This window comes from Zalophus californianus, chromosome 12, assembly GCF_009762305.2.
Source record: "Zalophus californianus isolate mZalCal1 chromosome 12, mZalCal1.pri.v2, whole genome shotgun sequence".
NCBI lineage: Eukaryota > Metazoa > Chordata > Mammalia > Carnivora > Otariidae > Zalophus > Zalophus californianus.
In genome coordinates this window covers 40,351,774-40,364,524 of record NC_045606.1, presented here as the reverse complement: position 1 = coordinate 40,364,524, position 12,751 = coordinate 40,351,774, and the positions used below count along the sequence as shown (strand labels likewise).

The 12,751-nt window shown below is 40.1% G+C and overlaps 1 protein-coding gene across 4 annotated transcripts in view; it reads left to right on the top strand.

Moving 5' to 3' along the window:
* The window catches only part of COL28A1 (collagen type XXVIII alpha 1 chain), a 166,623-nt gene that overhangs the window by 81,667 nt on the left and 72,205 nt on the right, over positions 1–12,751 (top strand). For all 4 annotated transcript variants that reach the window (XR_003516640.2, XM_027574929.2, XM_027574928.2 and 1 more), the window contains 2 exons: positions 3,543–3,611; positions 3,730–3,798. Coding sequence is in view for 3 of the 4 variants with exons in the window: in XM_027574929.2 (XP_027430730.1) it covers positions 3,543–3,611; positions 3,730–3,798 (138 nt within the window). In the remaining variant the exon portion in view is untranslated. The remainder of the gene's footprint in view (positions 1–3,542; positions 3,612–3,729; positions 3,799–12,751) is intronic.

Below are 12,751 nucleotides of genomic sequence, written 5' to 3'. Positions count from 1 at the left end.
CCATCTTTCAGAGTTATTTTAAATGAAAATGCAAATAATTATAGGAGATGACAGTTTTAAGTAATCATATCTATTTTCCATGGCAACAAAGCACTATTTCCCTGCTCACACAAAACCCAGCATCACAGCAAAATTTCACATTCCAAATGTCACAAACACATCCCATCCCTGTTTATGAGAACAGGCTTCGGGTCTCCATAATCAGCCCTGTATTGAATTAGTAGCATGTTTTTATGTAGTCTTGAAACTGGCTTTAGTTCTATCAGATTGCCTCTTCTGGATAAAAGGGATTAAGTACCAACATCAGTGATTTTCAGAATTTCAAAAAAGAAAACTTAGAACCATCTTTGAAATATAATGCAAAACCTACTACATACTGTTGTTAAGTTGGAGTGCTCCTTTTAAAAGTCAAGGGAGGATCCTGACCTCCATTGTTCCTCATCACTTTAACAGTTGTCCTTGCTAGCGTGACAATCTTCTGGTTTACTGGGGACACAGAAGGTTCCAGGATGTGGGATTTTCAAGCTAAAACAGAGCAAGTCCAGGGCAAACTAGAACAAGGTGGTCATCGCACACCCCAGACCCTGAGGCACATGGCAACCCAAGCTATGTATGAGGCAAAGAAAAAGCTCCAAATTTCCTAGTGCTGAAACTACAGCTATGGCCTTGATCAAGAATGTTTGGATGGAAATTTTCATATAGTTTGATAACTTCCTGAATCCGCATATTCCTAGTTCCATGATTTAAAGCTACTTCTCTCCACCTATACTTTTCTTTATAATAAAAATAAAATCCAATTAAATGTGCAGCCTAGATCTATAAGCACACCCCCCCCCTTTTTTTACTGATCGTCATTGGCATTATTGGTGATGTACTTAATTGATATTATTTACTTCTTTACTCCATAATTTTTATAATCCCTTGGCCTCTATACTCTTTCTGTCATTCTTCCCTAGTGCACTCTTTTTTAAGCTTTTGAAAGGTTAAATGTCTGATGGAAGTTTTGACACATAATTCAGTTTTGCATATGACTTCAGGGAGCTCCCAGGTCCTCCCCTAACGCCCATTACCAGATTAAGATTTCTGCCTTACTTTCTGTTGAATGAGAGAGACACTTCAAAGGGAATCACTCTCCAGGACATTTTCTTGAATCCAGGGCATCAAGGCCAAGTGACAAAAATTCTACCTATAAAAATATTGCGAGGAGTCCAGAATAAAAATCTGAGACAGAACAGTGCTCCTTTCCCTGCCTCCGATATTTCCTAAGAACATGAGAAGTAACAAGCTAACTGAAATTTTTACAAGATGCAGAACAAAGATCTCTAGGGAAAAAATGTCTAGTTGTAAACTATAAATGTTTTAACATTTTTTCCTCCCAATGTGGGTGCCAGAGGATAAACAGTAACAGCTGCTGATAATCTGTTATAGTCTTAAAACTTAGAAATAAAAACTGAAAGTGAATTCTGATACCAGTTTTCTTTTCCTTTCAACCTAACCAGGGACCATTTACTGCTCTGTTTGGTTGTTGGCCTGTTCCTCGTGTAAGCACGGAAAGAAAGGGGTATCTTATTTGGAATGTTTAGAGCTTTACTCCGAAATATGGAATAGCACAATAAATTGCTTCTGAGAAGTGATCGGTTAGTTCTCTGTGGCTGAGGGTATGCCAAAATTCACCTCTCCTGAAGAACTTGTTTTTGCTGTCACATAACTGGAAGAGATCATCTTGTGTTTTTGTTGAGGATAAATAGTACATTAAATTTTTATAAGTGGCCGAGTGTTTTCTAAAGATCATTCTTAAGAGGGTTCATCACAGAAAACCAGTCTCAGATTTAATAGGAAAAAACAGCTATTCTATTCCTGGTTTTCAAAATAAACTTAACTTTTTTTTTATTGCTTAAAGAGTATGCAGTTTTCTCCCCCTGCCCCCCTGCCCCTCCGCCCCCAAGTCAGGCATTCATTCCTAGAAGTAGAGTTAGGAACAGCTTTTGGGAGTTGGATTTGGGGTAGCACTTGGCTTGGAATAATGGCAGTTTGATCTCAGAATGTGAGATCCTTGCATATAAGGAAAGCTTGGAGAGTCCTGTTACTTTTTCCAACACAAAGTTCTGCCAATTGTTAGTTTCTTCCCAACCATAAATATTTTAGAAATATGAACAGCCTTTAATCAAAATAATTTATATGTGTTGACAAGGGCCATTATAAGAGTTATCACAGTAACAGAATGTGATACAGAAAGAATTACATGTTTTAAATATAGCATAATAGATTTATATTTTCTAAATCTTCTAAGAGAGTCTTCCACATTTTTTTCTTCCTCTATCTCCATTTTACTTTAGCCAGAGATTTCTTTGATTTGTGGGGCACCTGCGTGGCTTGGTCGGTTAAGTGACCAAGCCTTGGTTTCAGCTCAGGTCACGAGCTCAGGGTCATGAGATGGAGCCCTGCGTTGGGCTCTGCCCTCAGCAGGGAGTCTGCTTGAGATTCTCTCTCCCTCCTCTCTCCCTCTCCCTCTGCTTCCCCGTCCATTCGCATTCTCTAAAAAAAGAAAAAAGCCTTTGAGTTTCATCTCAAGGAGAGTTAACACATCTCAGAAAATTTTGTTATTCAGAAGGCAGTAATCACACTTCCCTATCTTCTATATAGGAGGCAGATTATAGCTACTAAAGTTTTTGATGCCAAAGGTTATCATGTAAAGCAATATTTAGGACTTCTTTCTAGGTCTTAAGATATGAATCACAAACTCTGTGTCCTATCTATTTATAACTTGTTTTTTTTAAATAATCTATTTTTAATTTTCACGGGGGCTTATTTATTCCCTGTGTAATTCGGACCTTGTTGGAGAGGACAATAGATGTACCATAACAATAAAAACCTTACCTAACAATGGGTAGTGTATAGTTATCTTACTTGACATTCAAAATTTTACACTTGAGATTTTGTTATGTATTCTTTCCTTCTCTTCTCACACTATGCATATTAAAATTTCTCATTTTTATACTTATCTATAATTTATGATACGAAAAAAGTGTAATTTTAAAAATTAAAATATCAGGAGCACCTGGGTGGCTCAGTCAGTTGAGTGTCTGCCTTCAGCTCAGGTCATGATCCCAGGGTCCTGGGATCGAGCCCCGCATCGGGCTCCCTGCTCAGCGGGGAGCCTGCTTCCCCCTCTCTCTCTGCCTGCCCCTTTGCCTGCTTGTGATCTCTCTGTCAAATAAATAAAATCTTAAAAAATTAGAATATCAGTAATCAGTCGTTTTTAATTCCTATTAATGTGTTTCCTATAGAGGATTTTGTAATGGTTCCCATTTACTCCCTATATTCATTCCATGCTTCCTACCAAATGCAAATGGGTAAGACTTACGAAGAGAGACTTATAACAAGTTGCCATAGGTGGTAGACTTCCCTTCTAAAATTATTCAGATCATTCCTCTGCACTTATCAAGTGCACGTTTGCCATAGAGAGTTGGTATTGTGCTCAAGTTTTGCCAGGTGTTTCACTGTTTAGTCTTGTGATGTCACCTGGTGTTGAATTTACGCAGGGGGCCCAAGGACCTCGTGGACCAGTGGGTGCTCCAGGACTCAAAGGGGATGGCTATCCTGGTGTGGCTGTAAGTGTGGACATCGCTGTGATCTCCTTCATTCCCTCCCTCCTCCTCTTTCTTTCTCTCTTGATAAACGCTGCACATGACAAGGACACTCACTCTCTTCCTTATTATGTCATCTCAGGGACCTCGGGGACTACCAGGGCCCCCTGGGCCAATGGGCTTACGTGGAGTGGGGGACACTGGCGCAAAGGTAAGATTTTAAAGTAAGTAACATAGTAGCTTCTAAGAAGATGTCTGATAGGTAAGTGACTTTGGTAAAGGTGAATTTTTTTTTTTTTTAATCAGACATAATAGAGGAGTGGTGGTCTAAAGAATTGATAGTTATTTATCTTCACCTATGGACCTCCTGGGGGAACTTTCACTAGTTTGAGCATGTGGATTAGTTTTGTGGATTTTCTCCTGCTTCTCTGGTTGCAACTCTCACGTTCCTTTGTTGCTTTGTTTTCTGTACCAAAGTCAGAGTGTGGTTCAGAGCCCTCCTCCCTCCTCTAGATCTCTCTTCCCCTCGGTGATCCCATCCAGCCCCATGGCTTTAACTACTACTCATGTGCTGATGCCTTTCAAATTTCTCTTTCCCCCTAAGCTCTGACTGCACACATCTAGTTCCTTACCGTACAACTTCTCTTGGCTTTCTCACAGACATCTCTAACCTAAGGCCCAAAATATAATTTAATTTTAATTTTCACCTCATAAGCCTATAAATGGCACCACCCAACTCATGCTCAAGCTAGGAGACCTGAGTCATTCTTGCCCCTTCCTTTCCCTCTCCCTCCATGTCTAGTCTTTTGGTAAATGCTGTCAGTTCTCTCTTCAAAATATATTTTAATTCTAGCCGCTTTTCTCCTTCTGGTTTGCCGGGGCAGACCACCATCATCACTTGTCTGGGCTATTAAAATAACCCCTTCAGGGGCCTTCCCTCTTCTACCTCAGCCCTTCTCTCGCCTGCTAGGCAGAGCTGTCTTTTAAAACCAGGAATCAGATCGTATCCCTTTCCTTCTCAAAAAACACTCCGATGGCTTCTCTCTGCACTTAGAACAAGATCCTACCACTTCCTATGGCCTATGAGTCCCTTCACGAGCTGATTGTAGCTCTTGCCCCTTCTCCTTAGTGACCTTCTGCTGGCGACACGGGCCTGCCCTATTTCAGCTCATTCCTGCTTCTGGGTCTTGACTCTGTCAAGATGGCTCATTCTTAAGGCTGTGGCTCAAATCTTGCCTAACCTGAGCCTGACTGCCTAAACAAAGAACAATCGTCTCTCCCCTCATTCATCACTCTCACACCCCCCTGTGTATGTCCTCCAGAGCATGTATCACTTTTTCAAGCCATCTTGCTCATTTACTGTTCTGTGTATTCCATGAGACTGTACGTTTTCCTGAAGGCAGGCTCTTTGTCTTGATTCCTGCTAAATTCCTGGCACCAGAAGTAAGCATGCCGCCCAATAGGAGCTGTATAACATGTTGAATGAATGGAAAGTGAATGAATGATCAATATTACCCTAAAGAGAAAATATGTCCTTAGAAACATATCTACTTAGTTTTTCAAGTGCTTCCAGGTCATGAGAGAGAGATGTTCTAATTATTCAATGTCAACTTGTTTTGATTTTTTGGTCTCTGCCCCAGCACGTGGGAGAGACAACACCTTGCTGATGCTTCTGTACAATGGGGCAGGGACCCTTTTGCCTTCTCCTCAGGACAATAAAAGATGGGAGACCCATGGCACTAAATATTGTCTGTAAAGGACAGCTTGACTTCTCCCTGTCTCTGTTAGCGTAATCATGAGAGCCCAAGGAGAGGCTGTGTCTAAAAGTACTGTGTAAACTCTAGGGAGGACCACACCTGCGATACTTTTATCAAGGTTCTGGCTTGGTCTGACTCAGAACTGAATCCAGTCCTCTAACACACCTTGACAGTGTCAATAAACCATACTGAACTTGGGTATGGAAGTGTTCTTTTTTTTCTTTAAAGCATAGTCATTTGTCAAGTGTTAAAATTAAAAAAGTAGGAAGACATTTCACTATGTGAACCTTGTTGTTTGCTGCTCTGAGTGGAGCACAGGTAAAATCTTTTGTTATTACGTAAATATTCCTTCAGGTAGGAAAGTAGAAACTTATTTAATATATGGCATGAGATAAAACCTATTAAATGTATATTGGAATGTATCTGTATTCTAATGGAAATATGATCATTTACATTTCCACTGAGTAGGTTATTATATTTTAGATAAGTATACATTGTATTATATTAAATTATACTATTATGCTACTGCTCTACATTTAGCAATGATAATAAAGGCAGGCACTTACAGATAGAGAACATTTTAAAATTTGTTTCTTGTGAATATTCTACTATGTCAGGTTATTTAACATACAAGCTAAAACATTTACTAAATAATTCCATATACTGGTTTTCCCTGAAAGTCCCCTGTATTTGCTATCATATACGTTTTAGGGGGAAAAGTCAAGAAAAAATGTGTTCCTTCAAAATTTTATGCTGCCTATTTTACTTTTTGAAACAACCAACATGTTGCCAGAGATGTGTCTTAAAGGAGACTCATTATCTCTGTTAGCCCACACGGGAGGCTGAGGGGAGGAGGCAGCTGACAGCTCATTCCTGGCTGAGGGAGGAGAGAATATTGGCTAGGATCTGCCTCTGTCTCCCTGCCCTCCCACCCCCCAACTCTCAGCTGCCTTTTCTTTTTCTCTTTGACCTCTTGCTGTGGATGCTGGGAAAATGTGTTATCCTGGAAATCGTGTGAGCTGGTCTTAGAATTAAAGAACTTGGATCATAAAGTTGAAAATAAAGGAAATTCTAAAAGCAAACACCAGCTTTTAAATAACTTTCAATGTCATCTCTCGTCTTTGATAGAGGTCTTAAAGTCTCTATGTGGCCTTTTTCTCTGAAGAAAACTTTTGGAAACACACACACACACATACACGTAAAGAAAGAGAGATATTTGGAAAAGTTTAATTCCACCTAACTTTGTCCTTGTGGTTTGGTAAAGTGGAGGTGAGATCCTCAAAATACCTAAAGGTGTCAATGGTAGCAAAAACACTGGTCTCAAAGGCGAGCAAAATTCATCTCCTTTCATTCTGACTTAAAAGAACAGAGAAATTGTAAGTATGTGGGAGTGCATCTGTGTGTGTGTGTGTGTATAATTGCATAGACATATATATCTGATATGTTTTTCATTTAAACTCTGTGTAGTCACCTTAAAATATTGGCCTTAGCGCATTAACTTACAAAACAAATGTGTTTTGAAATGAGGAAACCATTAAGGTTGACAATTTATGGGCCGTTTTTGTGCTATTTAGTTAAGGGCACATGTGTTTAGCATATGACACAGACATTAGAATCAAAGCTTCTATGTTTCAAAACCTATCAGAAGCAGTCCCTGACATCTTGCACCCTTGTGGTGCTCTCTGGCTTTTTTCCAAGTGAAAGAATTCCATATGACATCAGTGGTTATAGTACTTCTATATACAATTACCTTGAATTGCATCCAAATTTTGACAAGGGCTTCTGAAAGATTTCTAAAATTCTTATAAAAGTTATACTTCCAAGTAGATAGGAGATATAGTTTTAAAATCTGCTTTTGAAACATGCCTGGAAGAGAAACTAATGATTTGGTTTCTTGATGAGTGGGAAGCACTCATCTAGCACCCTGTTCCCTGGACCCAGACTTGTTTGTTGATGAGGATGGCAAGCTCAAGGATCTTATTTAGTGCTGCCTGCACTTTTTCACTGAACCCCTACAGATGAAAAGGACCCTTTGTGATTGGGGACAATCATTATGTGACCCTCATCTGCCTTTGAGAAGCCCACTTGACTCTTTTCTCCAGTATTTTCATCTGCAAAGGCTCATGAGGTGCATGTGACCTAGAGACTGATCCGCTGACATCTCTGAGGATAAGAGTTTATCCTTGGCCTCCTGAGCTCCATAAGGGCAAGTGCATCCTGCCATGTACCTCTCTCAACTCTATTCCTTCCCTAAAGCTTTGGAGCAGGTGAGCTGGGGCCAGTCCTTGCACACAGGGGCTCTAACCTGCCTGTTAGAGCCCTCAAGAGGCCTCTTCACCGTCAAGTGGTTGGAATAAAATCTGTGGGCAGAAAGCATATGTTGGGTTGTTGCTATTATTATTGTATACTATGTCAATAGACATTATATACTACCTAAATATTTCCAGAATATCATCGCATTTTAAACTACTCCCTTATTTTATAGGTAAGGAGATCAGGAAGCAGAAAGGCTGAATACCTTGCCCCTTTACAGTGGAAATGGTGTTGATACTATATTATGTTCATGTGTAAGAGGGAGACTATGAATATGGATGAATGAATGCAAATGAAATGAATGAATAAATTAGAGCAGAGAGACTGACTCGCCCTGATCTGCAGATGTTCATCTTCAAAGCTGTCGAGCCTCCAGATATCTTGGCATCACTTAGCGTACAGTGGGATTGTTTCTCTTTCCAGCCTAGCTTTCCCATCATCCAAACTTAAATTATGTAAACATTAACAAGAAGCACAAACCCAAACCCAAAAGAGTTAAACATTTTTCAAAAGCTTTAAATGTTTGAATATTGTAAATACGTGCTTTATTTGACAAAAGTGGCACATAGTCATAAATTAAAATGCAAGGCTCTGTGAAATTCCACCGAGTGTCATTATTCTAAAAATGTTCCCGGCATTTGAATTGCCCCTCTGTTCTCTGCAATGGCTCACATATGTGCATACCACCAACAGGCCGTGGCAGAACAGAGGAGCGATTCACACAGAACTGCGTTAGGAATTTGTGGATTCCATTGGTGGACATGGACTGGACAAGAAACTCCATTTTGAACAGTCTCTGACAAGGAGGGCTGGCCTCAGATACAGACTTCATGACAGTGACGTTAAGGGTCTGTGACTCCAAGTTGGAGTGGAAGAAACCCACCTCCCATAATAGGACTGCAAAATTGTGACAGGCAGGACAATCAGCTCAAAACCAGGACTAATTAGAGCCAGAGCCATATCAAGTTGAAATGCCAGGCAACTTGACATTTATATTTCAGAAAAGGTCACATTCAAGACCAGGAAAACTTGACTAGGTGACTTTTCAAGGTTTTTTCCCAATTCAGTTCCATGCATGTTCTTTAAAATCACAGCTGTATTCTGGTCTGTCTTGTGACCCTCAAGGCTGCTTTCATCTCTCCTTGCTGTTTTCCTAGCTCTGCATTTCTCTCCCCAGCAATACATACGTACCTCCTCTCCCTTCAGCCCTGGAAACACACACTAAATCCTCTTAGCACTGGCCACCCAAATCACCATCCACACATTTTTATTTTCAGTCATTCAGACTAGAGGAGCGCTCCCCCCTCCTGTGGGAAATTATATTGAATATCATTACAAGAGAGCTTTCTCTTCTCTCTGTCATTAGGAACAACATCAGTATTTCTATATTCAAAATTCCTAATGCAGCTAAATAAGAAAGACTCTCCTTCTCCACTGAGATTCTCAGCACCTCAGCACAGAGTAATCTTTTGTTCATCTTCGATGAGTCGATTTTGAGAAAAGAAACAATCAACAAATGCCCCCGTCCCCTAACCTCACCCACCCCATCCAAAAGCAAGTTTTTAAATTATCATGGACTTTGAGACACTGCTGACTGGGGGTGAATATTAAAGTTCTAGGAGAGAAATTAATTGGAAGATGGAAATTATTTTAAATATTTTGAAATTTAAAGCTGGGAAAATATGCTAAAGCAGATGTTACCATGATTTGAGTGCTTGTTTTCCAGCACCTTCTTCATTATTTCACATCTCCCTGATAATTGTGCTGGTAACTGTTCCTGTCTCCCTTTTCACACTAAAGGGTGTCAGTGAGAAGTGACTGAGTGCTATGACAATGGCCAGTCAACAACCAATACACATTCTCAGTATCAGGCTGTGTATTCAGAAGCTTACAGTAAGCTAAACTTCCATTGGCATCTTGGCAGCCACAGGGAGGCTCAGCAGAGTTACTAGACCAGTGCATAAGTTTATTACAGGATCCATTCCAGAGTGATGCTTATGTTTGTGGTAGCTGGAGCCTTCATAGTTAGAGCTTAATTTTATTTAAAAGCCAGAAAGGAAGCAACATGAGGCAGTTGCTAATCATCACTTTGACTTATGACTTATTTTGAAACTCAGTCATTCCCTGTTTCCATCATTTAGTAGGATCTTGAGTACTATTCCTTGGAAAATGTTTTAGCAGCTAATTCTTTTCACAGTGAATTCAAGTTGCTTTTCATTGTCCCTTTCATACCTGTAGAAAGGCATGAAATCCATTTAAGAACAACTGTAACCTGCTGCCACCATCCTCTCAACGAGGGGCAGGGACCTAACATGCACAGGACCAAGGGTGAAGCCTTGTCTGTGGGTGTGATGAGGGTGGGGGAGACAGTCGCACTGGGCTGTTTTGTCTTGAAGAGCACTATATCCTCAAACATTGCGTTTAAATCTTATAATACGCAGAAGGCATAATAGATTGTTTCCTTTTCACTGCTCCACCTGGACCTCTGTTACTGACAAGCAGTGTGACCTCAGCAAGTTACTCTCCCTGGGACTTAGCCTCCTCATCGGTGGTCTGGAATAATGATGCCCACCTCACAGGGTTATTCTGAGAAATTAATGGGATAATATCTATAAAACATTTTAATGAATTCTAACACACTAACGTCGCAGTGGTCATCACAACATGCATTACTCTGCCAAATCAAGTATATTGCAGCATGGATACACAGAGAAAATAAGAATTGGTGTAGGTAGAAGATCTGGAATGAGACTAAGTAAAACATTGGGGTCAACCACAAAACTGAGCAGTGGCAATGACGGGGAAATGGAGAGGCCAGCCTTAGACAGCCGGGCATGGTGCAGGGGTGAGGGCCTCTCAGGGATCTTGTCATGGGGATGCTTGCTTTCTTCTCCTTGAGAGAGCGTGACTGACTGAATGTAGGAAAAGGATTCTCACAGCCACAGACCCATGGTCTCTGCATTAAATGGTAGCTGGAAGGAAGTCTACAGAGACATTAGCATTTTGCATCTAGCTCCAGCCAACACCAAGAAGGGAGATGAGCTCTGGAGTCTGACCTGGGTTTGAATTGCTGCTGGCTGCATGGTTTCTGGGAAATCATGTATCCTTATCTCGAAGTCTCAGTTTCCTTAGCTATAAAATGAAGTAAGTTGATGTTGATAGGATCGGATAATGAATGAAAAGTACCTGCCACATAATAAATTTAATAAATGTTAATTATTATTTATATTATTAATTATGATAATTTTAGTGTTAACCGAAGCAAAGGTTTACCAATGAGAAAAAAGGAATGGATGTGATAGTGTTTGGTTTCTTTTCCTTTCTTTTAAAAAGTGAAATTTGTGATATTAATCAATGAATGATTACCAGGACCATCATAAGATTATGTATGATGTTAAAGGGGTTGAAATCAACCACTCTGCAAGGTTATGGTCTAGGTAAAACCTTCACTGAATCATTTGTTAAATTCACAAATACAAGTACTGCAGGGAGTTAGTTCTCAAGTGGCCATTTCCTGTGAAAAATTGGAAGGAGTATCTCAAGTCTAGAATTCCTTTTGTGGGCCAAGAGGAAGCTCTGGGTAATCTAAATAGTTTTGTTTGTTTGTTTGTTTTGTGGAGGGTAGGGGTAGGATTTAGGCTATGTGGTCTTATGAAACTGATGGGTATAGTAAAAAATGGCAACTCCAGAATTTGCTTTCAGGGCTGTCTATTATCTCCTAATGCAAGGGCTCCCTCTGCAGGCTCCAGTAACTCTCAGCTCCCGCGTGGGAAGCTAAGTCCCGCCGTGCAAGCGCCTGTCGTAATTCCTTTTATTTGTGATTGTCACGCCATCCACTGACAATAGAACCACAGGTCCGAACGTGTCATGGTGAACACGCTTCGTAGGTACCCATGGTGCTGCGTTGTGGCAGACCGGGTGCTATCAGATGGTGAAGCGAGTCTGGACCATGGTCCTCTTGTATGACTTCACCCGGTGTTGTGACCTTCTACGGCACATGGCCCATGGAACAAAAGGCATAATACATCTTCAAGACCGCACCATAGTAGAGAGACACTGTCTCTATGGATTTCCATAGCTCATTAAGTGCCTGATATTCCCATCTTTTAAAAAGTATAGTACAGAAACACCGAGGAACAACCCTAAAACCATGTTATGGACCAACTGTAACGTCTGCAGAATATGTTAAGCTAAGACTCGGTTTAAAGTCTATCAGATAAACAAATGCATATATCAGGTTCTATTTACCTAGGTCAAAAGATAACAAAAGATTATTTGGATAGATAAAACATGGCTATACCTCAACACTTATATGGATAAAGATGGACGGCTTATTTGAGGAAAACACTGTAGCACCACAGGTGATGTGAGAAACACGTTATCAAAGTTCACTGGCCAACGTTCAAGGGTGGAAAGGGCAGTAAGGTGTCCACAAAGTCTACACTCAGCCCTCAGACACTCCTATGAGATGAACGTTAGGGAAACTGAGGAAGAGAGAGAATGAGTAGCAATAATGAACATGGACAAGGCTGGCCTAAAGTACACTCACTCACAGCTTATTTCAACTGTTTTTTCCACTTGCTTTCCCATCTGGGCTCAGTGTGTATGTGTGTGTGTGTGTATCAGTATGATTAATACTAATTGAGAAGGAAGTTTTAACTAAAATCATCACAAGAAAAATATCATGAATTGAATTGTAAAGTGTCGAATTCTTTCTTAAAAGAAATATTACTCAATTAAAAAATCTCCTACCTTGTCTCTGTATTCTTAATTTTTAAAAGGCATGTAACATTTGGGACATACCAAGAATGCATGAAAGACCTGTAAGTTCTAATGATACTGAATCCACCTGTGTGCTTTTATCCTTTGCCCATCTTTCTATCTTTAAAATCTTGTATTCTTCTCTTTATCAATGGTGGACATCACGGGAACTTTTCCTTACCTTTACTGGTGAGGTTTTTATTGGATGTTGTTTGTGGATTAAAAAAAAATCTATCAAAAACATTTTATTATGAAAATTATTAAGCATATATAGAAGTAGAAAGGCTAGTAAAATGAACTTCCATTTACCCATCACACTTGAACAATTATCAG